This window comes from Cyprinodon variegatus, unplaced genomic scaffold (assembly GCF_000732505.1).
Source record: "Cyprinodon variegatus isolate N-32 unplaced genomic scaffold, C_variegatus-1.0 Scaffold848, whole genome shotgun sequence".
Taxonomy (NCBI): Eukaryota; Metazoa; Chordata; class Actinopteri; order Cyprinodontiformes; family Cyprinodontidae; genus Cyprinodon; species Cyprinodon variegatus.
The window spans coordinates 294,293-311,833 of NW_015151301.1; the positions used below are offsets into that span (position 1 = coordinate 294,293).

The 17,541-nt window shown below is 35.9% G+C and overlaps 1 protein-coding gene across 1 annotated transcript in view; it reads left to right on the plus strand.

The window, feature by feature from the left end:
* gbe1 (glucan (1,4-alpha-), branching enzyme 1) overlaps positions 1-17,541 on the plus strand; it is a 152,252-nt gene that overhangs the window by 85,439 nt on the left and 49,272 nt on the right. Inside the window, exon 13 of the mRNA XM_015397266.1 lies at positions 11,170-11,354. Coding sequence (XP_015252752.1) covers positions 11,170-11,354 — 185 coding nt within the window. The remainder of the gene's footprint in view (positions 1-11,169; positions 11,355-17,541) is intronic.

Consider the following 17,541-nt stretch of genomic DNA (forward strand, 5'->3'; position numbering starts at 1 on the left):
AGATTTCTGCCTTAGACTACACCCAGGAATTAAAAGCGCATTTTGAAAATCTAGACGGCCTTTGAAGATCCTAGAAAATCTTAGAACTACCTTAAGAGGAAAGACCTAAAATACAAACGCCCTTTAAGAAAAATTATGAGTAAACCTCTTTGAAACAACATTCTGAGCCCTTGGTGATGATTTATAGATCATCAACAAGCTTATAGATCTGCACTGTGTATTTTATGTAAATACACAGTGTAGCTTGTATTAGACCAGTCTGTGAAATGAGCTGATTTCATTTTGATCAGGGCTGTTTGAGTGTTAATGTTATCATTTTTGTGCATGTATGAACAAATAAGGGATGATTTCATTTTTTTTATGTATTCTAACTTGGAAAAATGCACTTGCCAAATCATAACAATTTCCATATATCTTATTAATAAAAATTAATTATAAAATTAAAGAAAAGAAAAAAAAAATGTTCAGACATCTTAAAATGTTTCCAAGTTTAGGCCATTACAAACGCATTTTGAAAATGGTTAAAGGAAAAAACCAAGAAAATCACGTAAATCAAGATGACTTGCCATGTCAGTGGATCAATGATGGCAGAGTCATTTAGCCTGTGCTGAGCAAGAGCAAATTGTTTGAGCAAGCAAATCAATTTCAAGTGCATTGCCTAGAAAAACCATTTATTTACTTGTGACCACTAGCAAACACCACAGAGCAAGAGGACAAAGGGAGCATTCGCATTCCGGGCGCTGCTGGATGGATACTGTAAAAGATGTAGGAGCGTCGGCGACATTAAAGCACCAAGTGGCGTGGCGCTAATGAAATGCTTCAGTGGCTTTATCATTGCATCAACAGGGACGAAATGGAAGTGCTCCCACTTCCTGACTTTCAGGGCTCACCGAGACATAAGATAACCTTGCAGATTTACCGACCAAATCTCTGAGCTGAAACTTCTCACCTCTTTGCATTCATAGTGGGCTACAGTGCAACAGGCAGCCATTATATTGTAGCCCTGAAGAGTGAATTGAAAACCAGCACTTCTTTCTCATAAATTTTCAAATGTATAATCCCTTTTTCAGCCGACTTTTCTTTCTTGCTTGGGGATTTGGAGGAGCGTGCCAATCCCACCTCTGCTGTTTAACCAATAACGCTTTTTTAATGTGCAAACTGTGAGTGGGAGTGACATTAACAACACAGGATATCAAATTAGAACAACTAATAATATCAAGTCTGCAGCTTCTTCCTTGTTTTTAGATTCTAGCTAAAACCCTTTGTGAGACTCTTGCCCTCTCATCCCCTCATTGATCTTCCTTTGCCAGAATCCCTCCAATGAAAAACACATTGATCCTTGGCTTCTCCTTGTGCTGCTAATTACTGAGGGGACTGTGTCACTGTCAGGCGGTTAACTGATGCTGGTCTGTGCAGACAAGTAATGGGACATGCCAGCTGAAGCTGTTTTACATAACTCTGTAAGCACTACTGTACCTACAATCATGAAAAAAGTAAATAAATTAGACAACCTTTGTCCTCTTTAATGTCTTGTTCTCAGGGTATTATAACTGAGTAACACAATTAATGAAACAAAGGTTTTTTTTCTGCTACTGCACCTGTATTTAAATAATTTTATTTTCCATTCCTATCAAACCTGACATAAATCTAATCAGCATTAATTATCCAAAAGGTTTTTCTTTATATTAATTGTATCCTTAACTAGGGGACTAAAAGCTATTTAAACGCAGCAAAGCTTGTCACTGTCAAAGTGAAGTTTGTCCTGCCAATCTGAGCCATTTAGTTGATGTCAGCAGCTAATTTTGACTACTTTGTATAAACTAATGTTCTTAATAGTGAATATAAAGAAGGGTGTTATAAGCTCTGCACCCACGTTTCTATTAAACTGCTTTATTCAGACAGGAAGTAGTATTAAGTTGTGAGATTTTGAAATGCTGAGTTCATAAATGCTGTGAGCTAAGATTTAGAAAATAGTAATGGATTATACCTTTGTTTGTACCTTCTTTAAACTAGTTCTGCTAAACAACTTATATCTTTGCAGCTATTATTACCCATGGATTTCCTAATTTGTTAAGAATTATTTAAATTTAGACCAAAGCACATGAGGTCTTTAAAATGTGACACATTTCCACTGATTGAAAACATATGGCATGTGTTTTATTATGGTTTTATGTATCGAGATAATACGGATAATTAACTTGTCATTGCAGTTGTAAGTTCTAAAGAAAAGTATCATCAATTTAACCCAGAGTGATATCCTGTAAGGTTTGAATTGGATACTTCCAATGATGCAAGCTCTTTAAAACAATAAGCTACATCTCTGCTTTGTCTTTCATTTTGCATTAATGGCTTTTACAGACCTTAGCCCAATGGTTGACTTTCATTGCATCCATTCCTTAGATATGGTAAAATACTTGAAAAAAATCAATATTCTATAAAGTATGGATGCTCAAATACTGTATTCTGATACAGCACTAATTTGGCAACGTATCAAACTAAAGATAAATGTTGTTTGCCCAGATTTGCTATTTTTTATTTTGGATTTCTGGACCTCAGACAACCTTAAAGGTCTTATGGAGGGTGTTATTTTTCCGGGTGGATCATCTAAATAAGTGGTCCTCCTAATTGTCAATCATTCTGTTGATATGTTTATGTAAGGCGGTCCTACGTGCTCATCCCCATTTTCACTTACTGGTTGTGAATCTGACATAGTGGAAAAATTGCAAATATTTGTTTGGAAAGTAAGCTTGTATGAGCGATGCAAACAGCAGTTTTCAAACAGCGTGCAGAAGGATGACCTCGTGGAGCTCTCGCATGCGTTTAATCAGCTTTCCCTCTCGGGAGTGGGTACAGGGTTGTGCATGTGCATTTTTTATTTTACTTTTTTACATGGAGAGGGAAGGTCTTTTCAAAAATTTGCGAAAATCATCCATTATACCTTTAAAATATTTTAAAAAATGTGTTACTTTAGTGGGATTTATTTTTTATTTATTTGCACAATTATTGAACTAGTATCCCTTTTGAAAGACAACCAAAGAAATGAGGTTTGTAGCGTTTATACAGCTTCATGGTGCAACTTGACCACACCTTAGTGTGGGCTGTATCCTTACATCTTCATGACTCGTATGATACAGTGACTGGAGAGGCATTCCACTAAAAGGGTGATGAGTTGATTTTGCTGATTTAACACTAATCTTTAGAGAGAAAGTTATTGCATTTGTTATTTCTCTTTGTCTGGGAGCTGCTCCAGGATGGTAGCATTATAAAGGGTGGCCTGAATGGATGTATGCAAAGTTGAAGAAGTCAATCGGCTTTTTTATCTTTGTTCTTTCAATACATGATTATAAAGCACTTTTTTAGCTGACTTGAAAAGATTGAAAAGATTTGTGGTGATTCTCAGTGGTAAAGCTAAGATAGCATAGCAACATTTGCACACTATTGCAGTTCCATGTCTGCTCCCACCTACCCATAAGGATCCCACACTACTAAAGTCATTTTGCCTCTCTCTTTTACCGACTCTCTGTCTCCGGCCATTATTCTTTTGTCTTTAGTCCTCCTCGACTCTCTTAAAACCCTGAAAGTTTATCCCTGCCCTAACTTCTGTTGAATTTCTTCGCAGATAAGCTCAGAGCTAACAACAAACTTTATAACTTGACAGAAAACATAACAAATATAACATTTAAAATAACCCACCAGGTTTGCTTGAAAAAGGCAGCAATTAAACTTATCAGTAAATCTACTGGGCAATAAAAGATTTACACTTATTTGTTGTGGGAAGCTGCAACAGTCCTGGAAGGATCTCTTAATGATCACAGCATTCCCTATCACACTGAAACACCTGGTGTTATATATCAGTAATATCTAATGTTGGTTCTAGTGTGTGCATCAGGGTGAGAATCTATCACTTTTTTTTTTTCTTCAAGACAATAAAATACACTGTCTGCTTTATTTCTGCTCTGGGTAGACAGAAGAAGGTGATTATTACGGTGATTAATTCAGACATATGGGAGGATCGCTGCTGTGTTATTGTAGCGGAGAGGCAAATGATTGCCTAATGGAGATGTGTCAGATGTAGGTTTTTTAAATGCTCAAATCAAAAAGGAGTCGAAGGCTTCCACTGGATGCTGTATTATCTTCTGAAGCAAACCAATCATCTTAGCAAGGGTTATGCAAGTACAAAATCTGAGAACTGAAACGGGTAAAGAACTTGCTGTACTGAAGCCGTTAATGAAGGGTAGCTTTTTTAAAGAGCTGCTTATCAGAGCCATGGCTTCTGTCTTAGCTTTATTTTTTTTCACAGATTTTATTTCCATCTTTAACCTTTTTGTATTTGATCCTAAATTTGTATTTGTTACTGTACAATTTAGGCTTTGTTATAGCCTTTTAATGTGAGTGGGAAAATATATATGACAATGTGTGCTACTGACTAAAGGAAAATTTCACATGCAGCATTGCTCCTACTTTCAAATTGAGTAGTAGGCTAAGGACAGCCCTTTATTAATTAGTACAATCACTGTAAAAAAAAAAAAAAGAAAAAGAAAATCTATTTTAGAAGTGGTCTTTACAGAAGCAGACATTAACACTATCTTGCAATGAGAACTTTTTATGTTTTTATTTGTTAAAGTGCTACTCTAACAAAAATTGTAATTGTAAGAACAGTTTTTTATTGACTTACAAAACATTAAGAACTAACTAGGGAGGTAAGGATATATCCACAAAAAATTTGGTTTTTGTTTTCTTTTTTGGTTGATGTGATTTTCTTAGTGTTACGATCCGTCTTGGGGTGGCCAGATCATAGCATGAAGGATCCATCCTCTTTAGATCCCAAGCAGCCAACACACCTGAAGTTGAACATTTTATAATGTTATTTATTTTAAAAAGATGTATATTTGATTAGGATGTTACAAATGGAGCATTTGGCTACACAGTGAGCTATGATGCAGAAAACAAAAAAACAAAAGGAAATTATTGGAATATTAATTGAAACTTACCTAATTAAAAGTAAATCAAATGACAAAAACTTACTTCTCTAATTAAGAAAAACATGAGAAAACTAAGCAACCAGCACCAGTGTGCAACAGCACACTCATATTTGCATAATTAAGTTGACGATGCCAGTCGTAACATTAGTTTATTCCAGTGTTACGGCATTCTTGTAAGGTATCTTTAAATTCATAATGTTTCTTCAAATAAAAAAACCCTAAAGGATGATTTTACTGTAACAGATGCTAAAAAGCTCTGTTCATTTAACATAAAAGCATATTTATGTAATCCCAAATTGGAACAAAAATTTAAATTTTAACATGAAGAGTAACATTTGATTAGCATTTTTCATTGTTAAACTACATTTTCAAAAAAAAAAATGGTAACTCATTGTTTAAAGTTGACCTGGACGGCATCTGATGATATAACATTAAAGGCCTGACTTGGACTTATAAAAATGACCCATGAATACGTTTCTAACCAGACGTAAAGTCACTCTGATGTTGATCTCATTCTCAAGACAGTTTCAATCGCCTGCTTTCTGTCATAAGTGATTTATGGGTCTGAAAGTAATAATTTCGAATACATAGCGACAAAAGATGCACAAATCACCACTCTTGTACTGGAGAGTGATTAACTTAAATTGCTGCTCTGATCACCTGTAAAATTGCTCCACTGAACTTTGAAGTTTCGTATTGAGCACGTGAAGCAGATTCAATCCGCCTGAAACCTTTTAAAGCAGGCTTGGTGCACTTGTGTATAATAAAAAAAAAAAGATAGATGAGAATGTCAGTACATTTAGAGGTGAAGAGGGGGAGAGGAAAAAAAAGTTTGACCCAGAAAATTGTGCCCTCACGATTCATCTCAAGGCCATACAAACACTTTGAGCACATTACATGCCAGTTCAGCCAGCATTTGTAGAAAAAAAAGGTTTAGAAAAATGCAAACAGTTTTGTGATAAGGCTGCTAAGGAGCGGAAGCTTTATATTTCGCACACCGTAAGGTAACTGTATGCTTTAGCCATCTGGTTAATTGTTGTTAAGCTGTTTAAGTGGACAAATAAAACATTCACACTTTCTATTTGTCCTGCTGATAGTGAGAACATAAGTAAAAAGGACTTGTAAAGTTCCTGCTTTTCACATGTATGGCTGTAATATTCTTTAAAGAATCCTCATAATCTTTGATAAATTTGCAATTTTGAGAGGAGCTCATGTTCAGAAGTTGCTCTGAATTTCATCACAACTGGAAAGACCTCGGATGGCCTTCGTATCTATGGCTCTTGTTTGAATACCTGCGTAATGCATTTTTTCTCGGTCGGTGTTTCGTCACTGGTATGTAAAGTACCGCATACTTTTTGATAGCTTTTTTTTTTTTTGTAGTTTGAGCTGCACTCTACGGCACTGATCCTTTTTTTTTACTTCTATATAAAAAGGACAATGCCTTTGTGGTTGCTTTCACTTCTAGATGTACCGTGTGCAACTCGGTGCAACACTGAGCCTTTTCCCAAGGGCATGCTGAAAGTAAAACTGGGAAATGTAGGAGCTCAAATGTACTGTAGATATTTACAAGTCAGCCTGATGAAGGATACAGTAAAGTTATGAAATATGCATTAAACAACTCGTATTGATTTTTGCCAACTGAGTAGGATTTTTGTTTTTATTCAGGAGAGATCCCTGAGGTGATTGAGAGACTTCATTTTAATGTATTAGAGAGTGGAGAGTCTAGAACAGAGCTTGAAAACATTCTTGTTTTTGTTGTTTATGTAAAACCTGGCTGAGGCCATGGAAAGCGGTGCTTATTCTGACTGGCATTATCCAAAAAGTTCTTCAAATGGATGCTGTGCTTCTTTTGCTTTGATTTTTTAGGTTTTTTTGACAGCTCAAATAGTTTTATATTGTTTAGCTTCAATTTTGCAAATCAAAGATAAACTCTTAAATCGCTTTTGTGTTTTTAATTAGATAATTCAATTAGTGTATGTGTTGGTCCATGCTACTATGTCAACTTTGCTGAGCACAACCGAGGATGTTTCTCTCAATGTGAAATGTGATTGATTTAACAAAGATAGATAGATTTAAAGAAAAAAAAAAAAACAGGTAATGACTGATAGACTTGTATAAACCTTAGAGATGGAACTGGGTGGAATATCTGAAGAAATCGGTTTTGTCGTGCAATTTCAATTAGTTAAAAAAACAAAACAAAAAACATGTTTTTTGATCTTTTTTAAACTGTAAAAGAATAGTTTTAAAATCTCTAAGAAATCCATAGAATGCCCTCATTACAAGAATTGATTGATTAAACTACAGTTACCATCATCATAGAAGTGGTAATGCATTTGTATGGTATGGTAACACATATATCATATAAATGTATTTGGGATGTTTCCCTTATTTTGCTCATAGCAAACCAATAGAAACAGAAAGGTTTAACAAAATAAGAGCTGCATTAAATAGAAAAGCCAAAAAAAACTAAAGCAAGTACTTATGTTAAAAACGTGAGGGCAGAGTGGATATCGCACATTGTGTTAAAAACCTGAGAGTAAAAATCTATTGTTACAAGAGATTTAAAAGCTATGTCACCTTTGAGTTTGTTTATTCTCTTTGGACATTTTTAATATTTATTTGTCTTTAATATATGAATATAGCAGTTCAGAAAGATGACAAGCAGCAAAAGAATCAGTGGAATTCAAAGACAGTAAATTAATTTTTCAAATAAACCCATAAATGAATGAGGAGTCAGTGAAGCAAAGTCATAGTTGCACATTTACTTGTTCAAGTAAAAAAAAAAAAAAAATGTTCAGAATTATTTTAAACAATTATGTAGAGGTATGGGATCCTGATTAATACAAAAAGGTGTTTTGCATTAATAAAGAATGTAAAATAATGCCTTTAAAGCATCAAGGTGTCCTGTGAGCTTGATCAGGGTGACTGCTTATTCCTGATACATTTGTTTTTCTTTTTGACTCATTCCTGAGATCCCCTCTTATTTACAGAAAAACAAATCAAATTCATATCTGTTGTATTAGAGTAGAAGTGGGGGTGTTGGCACGCTTATATTTGTAAGAAAACCAGCAGACTAAATTAAACTCTGGCTGATTTGACGTTCTGAGATAACCCAGTCAGGCATGGGTTGTGCTCGCTCTGGCCGGAATAAAGTGGCCATATCAGCCATTCAGTCTATCAATATTGTAAAATTTTCACATAGTAAGTCTAACCTCCTGATGTACCATGCACAGCACAGATATGCCTGTTGCACCACTGGCCTGCAACAATTTCCTCCACTGCCTGGGCTCGTCTGTCACAGCACAATCTTTAGCAAAGTCATTTCCATATAACTCAGAGTTGTTCCAAATAAATATTGCAGGTGCAGCAGAGATCAAGCAGTACTGCATATCAGTACTGAATTCAATCCGCTCAGTTGAATATACATTAGCTGCAAAACACTTTTGAATATGTTTTTGTTGAGCTGAACATCGGCACGACTGGTGAGCACACAAGGGGGCCTTTGGTATGAAAACAAGGACTCCTACGATGGCTCAGTTCTTTGATATCTCTGATAAATAGGCCTTCAAATTCATAAGAGATAAATATAACTACATCTTTTTTATATCTTATAGGGTTCATTACTTTTTATATTGATTATTTTTTCCTAAAACTTTTTTTTTTAAATCTATCTTTTCCTGCTTCCAAAGGGAGTAAATATTTGAAACCACAGGGACCAATTTCACCTAGATAGTGTGATATGCCATTAAAACAATAGAGGTTGATGTAGATCGTTATAAGAAATTACTATAACAGTTTGCTTCTTGTGAAAATTTTCAAATACCGTAGAATAAAAATCCATAGAAAATATGGGTTTTTATTCTTACATTGGGAAAATTCATATGTAACAGCAGTAAAAACAAAGAAAAACTCAGGAACACACAGGATTACATCTGAAAAGAACAAAATCTGGAAGTTTAGTTCATATTTCAGAAAGGAAAACATACTGTGCAGTTATTAATAAAAGATAAATAGTCAAATAAATATGTATTTGGTTCTGTACTTGCACAGTCTACAAATGCTTATCTATAGTAAAGCTTGATCAGCCGCAGCATCCGTCAGGTTGACATCAATAATATTCCTCACTAGTTAGCTTTATGCTTAAACAAAAATAAGGATTAAAAAGATAAAATGCCAAAAAAACAAACTGTTATCTGCCACAAATGGAAAATAGCTTTACATGAGAAATGGGAAAGTGAGAGAAGTAGTCAAAGACTATGAATGAAGAAATAGGAAATACTGTATGGGTATTTTTGCAGTAGTTTAGAAATTTTATTTTTTTTTTCCCTCTGTGGGAAACCCGAGATGTAACAGCAGCAAATAATATAGCAGCAAATTGAGTAAAGATAAAAAAGTGAAAAAAAAAATGGGCATAAATGGGAATAAACAATTATTTTGTTTATGGTTATTTTAAAAATCAAATTCAGTCTGACATTTGGATTCATTGTGACAGTTCAGATTAATAATATCTGAAAAGCCCATAAAAAGAATTGCATTTAGGGATTTTTTTTTTCCTAAGATATGTTCATAAAAAAGCATGAATAAATATAAATTTCAAATTATAATTGATTGCAGTTACTGAGTGCACTGTAGCGATCAAAATCACTTTTCATAATTTAACTGGTGTCCTGAAGAAACCTTTTTCAAAGCAGTGATGTCACATGTTTATCCCAACAGTTAAAATTCTTCTCAGTTGTTTTTCAAGATCATAAATGTCTCAACAGTAACAAACCAGAAAAAAGGTTGTGAAAGACCCAGTTTTGTGAAACTGCTTTAATTGTTTTCAATTAGTCTGGTTTATCAGTTTGTGTTTTTCCATCATTCCATGTTTTCCTCTTTCTTTCACTTAAATTCCCCTTTTCTTTCTGCTTCTTCATCTTCCTGCAACAGTTTTAATTAATTCATTTGAAGTAGACCATTTCAGTTAAATAGTTTTTCTTTTCAGATTTTTTTCCCTCCCTGTATTAAAAACACAGTTAACCTTCAGCTAGAATAATTTATTTATTTATGGGTCTTTTGGTCTATTTCATATGAAATATTCACACAGGAATGTCAGACAATATGATGAACACAATCCTCTGGCGGAGAGAGTGAAAATAAGTCTGGATTTTTAGTGCTAGTGTTGAGGTGTAACTTCATGTTCAGGTTGCGTGGGAGGCTTTTTATTCATGCAGATGTCACAAAAAGCGGCTCTCTTTGCCTCTCTTATTCTCTTCTCCTTCTCACGTCTGTCTCGCCTCCTTCACGTTTTCGCTGCCCTAATTTCGAGGTGACTCCTACAGCAAGCTTCTTCCATTGGCAGTCCATTTTTTTTTTATTGTTTGCCACTTCCTTAACACCTCCATAATGTTTTTCATTAGAATTGGCTGTCAGTACCCGTCAGTTCAACTCCATCCGATCACTGTGGGTTTTTTTAATTTCATTTTCATTTATTTATTTATTGCCGTTGCATCCTCCTCCATCTATTGTCTCTTTCTTCCTCTGGTGGGAATTCAATTATCCCAACCAATGTTTTATAATGTTTCATGACATTCACTGACGGATTCATTATCTCATCTCTTCGCATGACAGGATAGTTGCACATACTTGTGCAGCGTGCATCCAGATTTATGAAATGATGATAAAATTCCTAAGGGTTTGATTCACGCGTTCCTTTCCTCCTTATTACCATTCTTGGGAAGTGGTAGTAATGTCCATAAATTTCTTATAATTAACACTAAGCTGTGCTCTGGAGTCACTTTCAGATGGACAAAATCTTTATAGGACCTCATTTGCACCATATTTTTAAACTTTACTAAGCTTTGCAGAACTGATATCTCGGTTTATTATATATAATTAGCCTCTGCTTAGTTAATGCACAATATATTAGAAAAGATTGAATGTAAGTCATTGTGTTTCTACTTTTTTGTGGTTTTCCTTTGTAGTTTGAGCTATATTTTTATGGGATGGGTTCTATGGGGGTGCTAAAATGTCTCACACTTTTACATGTTTGATCTCATCCTTTTATTTGTGTTTTCTTCTTGGAAAATTTCCCAAAACCTCAACAACAAAAAAAGCCCTCATAAAGGTTGATGAGTGTGCTGATTTTGAGACAACTTGCTTTCCCCTTGATTATGCACGCTCCTTAATATGACTCTCTGTGATGCAGGAAATGAGTTTGGTCATCCCGAGTGGTTGGATTTCCCCAGAGAAGGGAACAATCAGAGCTACCACTACGCCCGGCGGCAGTTTAACCTCGTGGAAACGGATCATCTCCGCTACCGGCAACTCTACTCCTTTGACCGCGACATGAACCGCACCGAAGACAAGTACGGCTGGCTGGCAGCTCCACCTGTAAGAAAAACACACACCTATCTTTCAAAAGGTTTTGTGTAGGCCTATATGATAAAATCACTGAATGCGGACATTTTTAGAAGGTCATACATAGTTAAATTAAACATTTCTTTTAAATTGTGTTTTGTTGGGTAGCTCATAATAGTTATTCATTGTTTCATTTCAACAAAGGTAGCGAAGGTAGTGAAGAGTGATAGTGCATCCTGCAAAACAGTGAACCTATTAGTGAATAAACACTGGCCCCCAGAAATAAAAGGGATGCTTTCAAAGGCTCCAACTGTATATTTGTATATTGTAGAGAGTAAACGTAATTTCATTTCCCTTGTATGTCTTGTACATATGAAGAAAGTGACAATAAAAGCTGACTTGACTTGACTTAAAGGTACTGTATAGTGGAGGACTTTCACGAATTTTTGAGAAAAAAAAAAAAATTGGAGATGCACAAACCTGTACCCGCTCCAGTGCATGTGAATGCCCTGTTTAAATGTTGCTATTTGCGTCACTTATGCAAGCTTATTTTCCAAAATAAGTTTTGCAATTTTTTTTCCAATATATATTTTTTTCCAGTACTCACCATCATGAAAATGGGGACGAGCACGTAGGACAGCTTTATGTACACATATCACCAGAATGACTGACAATTAGAATGACTGACCACTTATTTAGATGATTCACCGGGAAAAAGAACATCCTCCACAATACCTTTAAGTTGTTGTTCAAAATATGGATACTAACTTTGGCATTTCTTCACTGAGCAGGAGATAGAAATCTGACAGACTGGATCCCTAAACAGTGGTATAAAAGCTCTTTTTGGCTACTTCAGTGGTGAATAGCCTTGTTTCTATTTAAGTAAATTTTTTTAAGCTAACTTTTAAAGGTTCTTTTAAGGAAATGGAAATTTGCAATGTTTCCATTTGGTTTGGAGCAAACTAACCAAGCACCATAAAGGTGTCCTACATCATTTCGTCGTCATGCACGGCTGTAGTAAGCAGGAAGTAGAGGCTGTACTCTAGCACTGACCACAGATCAGTAATGAAGGAACGTTTTAATGAATGTGTTGCTGTTCTTAGGTCATCATGTCAGTTGGTAATGGCAATGCTGCTTCCTGTCTATATGCATAATAAATCAGATCTTTAAGGCTACGTTCACACTGCAGCCTGAAGCGACCCAAATCCGATTTTTTTTTTTTTTTTTTTGCCCATATGCTACCTGGATCTGATCTGATCTACACAACACGGATCGGATTTTTTCCAATGCGACCCAGGCCACTTGGCTATGTGGTCCTGAATCCGATACGAATCTGATCTTTTCAAATGCGACCTGTGTCTGAACGGCCAGGTCGGATTCATCCGACCTGAACGCCATTAATAACCGACAATGGTCACTATTATGCGTCTTGCTATGCAGAAGCGGCAAGAAAAACAACAACCATTGCAGATGATGATGCGGAGAATATGTTTAACCATGTGAAAAAGTTTTTATGGTTGGAAAAGATTGCTAGATGCGCGCCGGTGCTACCATCCATGTTTACTTCCATAAACATAGAGCATGCTGGCTGTGACGTCATTGCGTCCTCTACTGCGCACGCAGGACACTTGGGTTGTATGACTCCAGTTCACACAGGAGATTACATACAAGTCACATATATTTGGAAATATGAACGGCAACACAAAAAAAAATTGAATTTCACAAAACAATCCAAATTGAGCATCAAGGCCTGCAGCTGCTGATCAGCTATGTGAGTAAAAGTTTGCTACTTCAGAGCTTATTTGGAAAAAAACTGTTTCCAACTCCAGATTTTGCGCATCAACCCTTTTTCGCAAAAACCACCTAATGCGACCAAAGTTTCTTTTGCGAATTTTAGGCAGTTTATTTGAATTTTCCCATTTCTATCAAGCTTATTTGATGGGATACTTCAAAATGCACATTGTGACAGTGATTTTTTTTTTTGTATTTAAAAAATCCTAGCAGATTTGGATTGTGTAATTTCTGTTCCTATTTCGGATTAATATAAAACTGTGTTTCTGAAAGCACTCTTTGCTGGCATTCAAGCAGTAAATGGAAGTAACTGAAAGTCCTACTTTCTCTTTATAATCTGTGTTTAAATCATTAGCGTTGACCACATTAATGTAGCTTTAAAGATCGCATTCAGAAAATACTTTTTGACATCCGAATCAAATGATATCTTTGTGGCAGTCATTAAAAGTCCAAGCATCATAAAACAATGCATTTTCTTTCATGATAAACTTGATGCTTCGCCACAATATAATAGTAGCTTGATAGTCTGTATCATGACTAGTTCTCATTCCTGGGATTGCAGTTTGATTTCTGTCTTAGCTTTAGATTATTCCTGATCTTAAAGCCAAGCTTTAAATTACAAAACCATATGATTTTCAAACAAAGACTGATTTGATTGTAGCTGGACAACTCTGCCCTCTTCACCCACTGTACAGTATTCATTAGCATTGAATATATTTTGCACTTCAGGAAAGCTGTGATCATATATATATTCTCGCAACAATGGAAATTTGTCCCCGAAAAGGGCACAGTGTAAGCCCGGATTTATATAGTGCCACTTCCAATTGTGGGGGAAAAAAAGAGAAATACAAAACTGAACTGCTCTATATATATATATATATATATATATATATATATATATATATATATATATATATATATATATATAGAATCTTTTGATCGGGCCGACTAGTGTACAGGGTGTAACGAGGGCCTCTCACGACCACCTCCCGATCAGGAATCGTAAGGTCGGGAGAAAATCGAACATGTTTGATTTTCTACCGACCATAATTAGCAAATTGCTTAGTGCCCATGCACAAATAAGTATTCTTCTTTTTCTTCTTCCTCTCAGATTTACACACATAAGCCTTGCAGGGGTGCAATGAATGATATGGAGTTCTTCCTGTAAAATTGACAGGCCGTAGTAGCCACGTTTGCTCAGCCATGTCTTTGTCCAAATACGCTGTTGCCTTTTCTTTTTAGGGCTTTCAGAACAAAATTGCACAAATTGCCAAGGCAGCACCTTTCACTGTAGTCAGCTTCATATTCCTCTTCTACTGGTTTGGCTTCCGGATAGAGGAGTCCAAGTAGCTTCATCTCACTGTGGAGCCGAGTCCGACGTGTTTTTTAGACGTACAGTGTGAGCAGGCAGACCGCATCAAAGCGTCGGGCCGAACATGCATCGTGTGCTGTGAACATCCTGAGCTGTAGCTCTGTGCAACGACTGAAAAAATTGCACAGCGTATGCCAAGCCTAACTCCACAGAAAGAATCGTAGATCATGCATAATGTAGCTTTTAATTTGGTGATTCTTTGTGCACCTATGGTTCTTCTTTTTGTCAGAAATTTGTCTCAGAATTACTACTTATTTTTGAAAACAAAGCAATTATATTTGTGAGGTTTTCTGGTCTAAGGGTAGTATGAAATTTGTCCCTTAAGTTTTCTTTGAAGCTTAAATTTTTTCAGTAATCAAGCCAATAAGAAAATAATTTGCCAAGATTAAATGTCTTCTTTAGATGTTTAGCAGAAAGAAAATAATCAGAAAATGAGCTTATTTTGTAAATGTACTTTCTGATCTTCTCTTGAGCACAAATTTGTTTCATTCACATTCATGAATCCTATCATTGCATGTAATTGAGAAGTAAAAATAAATAAATTGTGAGGTACTTTGTAGAAAATAAAATCAATAGAACAAATGAGAATCATGACTTATTCTGGATGTAACTTAAGAACAGGGCACAACCTCATCGCTTTAAAAAGATCCACAAATCAAAATCCACATGCAGACCTGCAGATTAGAAGCAACGGAATCTGAAAATATCCCACAGCATAATTACGTATACGCGTGCTTGGATCAGAGAAATGATTTCTGACTTTTTGCTCCATCATTAAAAAGTGCATCATCATACATGCTGCAGAAGTCAATGAGACAGAGCTTTGGATGTGAGGCAGAGGAAAGAGAGCCTTTTGGGGAAATGATACGGAATGCTGTTCCCAGAGGACGCTCCTGGCAAGGAAGACAAATATCTTTGGCACGAATACTGACCTGCTACACACTGGAGGCTGTTTTTCTTGGCTGTTTCTGTGCTTTTAGTGTGAAATCATACAGTAATTGACAGCCCTACAATACACCTTCAAGACGTCATCATCTATAAAATAAATCATGCGTAAAATAATTATATGAAATTATATAGCAAGAGTGTTGTGACTGTAATTGCCTTTAGGTGCTTTTGTGTGTGAAGCTTTGGGATCTGAGGGAGAGCAAGATCATGCATCAAAAGAAAAATGTCTCTTTGTCATTTTACTGATACCTCAGCCAAATAAATCCCGTCCAAAGGAAATGCACGTTGTTTCTTCAAACAGCGGGGCAGTTTTTAAAATCAAACTGCAAATCAAAGTAAATTTAGTTCAATTTAATGTCGACCCTTAAGCTGTTTTTAATACCCAGCAGGGTGATTGGGCTGTGCAGAACTTAACTACAGATGCAGTGTTTTCTGTTGTTACCAAGCAGTGGGAAGCAGAGTGGACACAGCTGGTGCTAAACATACATTGGAGGAGTACAGAGAATAGGACCGACGGGTTGTTCAGAAAACACCTGAAAGTCGTGACACTGATAAGAAACTGAAGTGACTTTTGTTTGACAATTTTGACGTAGGTGATCATTTGTTGTTTAAGTATCAGCATACATATATTTCTTTTGTCCTTGAGATTTAGTTTTACTTTTTTTATATGTTGTGCAGTTACTTGTGTTCAGGTTCATCAGAAGTTGAAAAAGTTACAGCGCAAAATGCCTTTAAAGGTTTCAGCCTTACCATTTATATTTCATCGGATTTAAAAAAAGATATTTTATTGTGAGTTTTCCTTCTATTTTTCCTTTTTTTGTGGAACATAGCAAAGTGCAGCATTGTCCCCAACTTCTCCACACTTTCAGTACCTGTCACCTGCCCGAAATTAGGGTTCTGCACTTTCCCCAGTGCTATCATTTCAGTTCAGCTACATATATAAGCGTGCAGAAAATGTCACCTCAATGCAGTCAATGTGCAGGCTGTCTAATTCAGTTGAAAAAAAAAAAATAATGTCAACAATTATTAATGTAAAGCAGCCCGGCCAGATACCTCATAGCATTTACTCTGAGCAAGCAACTGGTGACCGTGGATGAAAAACTGCATTGTCACTGAATTAGTAGTCATGTCTTACCGCCCCCCCATACCATCCCCTGTGACATTTTATTACTGAATGTGTAAAAGTTCTACTATATATTACCAGTAATAGCAATAATATTCCCCTTTCAATAATTGGTGGGCTGTGAGCTTACGAGTAGACTTAACTAAATAAATAAAATCAAAGAAGCGGCCTGCCATGACTATGAAGCTGATCCCAGTGGGAAATTTGTCCTGGGCATTTGTCCCTAACTATGTAGGGGCAGTGATAGCCATGCTGGTCCAGGATCTGACTGCAGTTCTACTGTAAGGGGCCTTGGTCCAGGTCAATGACCGGCGTAGCTGTCATGTAACAACCATACCATGCATATTGATTTAGGTTTATAGTCTATATTAGTTAGGCTATGTATGCTTCCAAAAAATATCCACCATCATAATTCCTTTTTTTTTTTTTTTTTTTACAACTAGACTACTGGTAGTGCAATTCATTCCCTTCACTTTACTTAATTTCCTTGTCTGTAAGAGCCAAAGACAAAAGTCCATACAATTGTTACTTAAGTAGGAGTATAGTTACTGCAGTTTAAAAACACTCGGGTCAATGTTGCAGTATCAAATTGACCTCTTTACTCAAGTAAAAGTAAAAAGTATGTGCTCCAAAAACTACTTAAAGTATAAAAGTATAAAATAACCTTTAAAAAAAAAAAAAAACAGATGCCATTATATGAATTAAAAGCTCAATTTTTCGATTATTTCTAAAGATTCTTTGAGATACGCCCAATGATGAGGGAGCTCTTGTTGCTCTCCATCTCCCGTTACGCTCTCGCCTGTTTCCGACCTTTCTGACATTTCAACATCTTTTTATGAATCCGACATTGTAGCATGGCATAGACAATTCACATTTTGCAGTTTAAAGAACACCTGATTGCTTCTGATGATTTCCTTTGGCTTCAGCACAAATTTGACGAATGGCTAACCAATGAGTGTTTGCGTTATATGACTCATCCAATTATA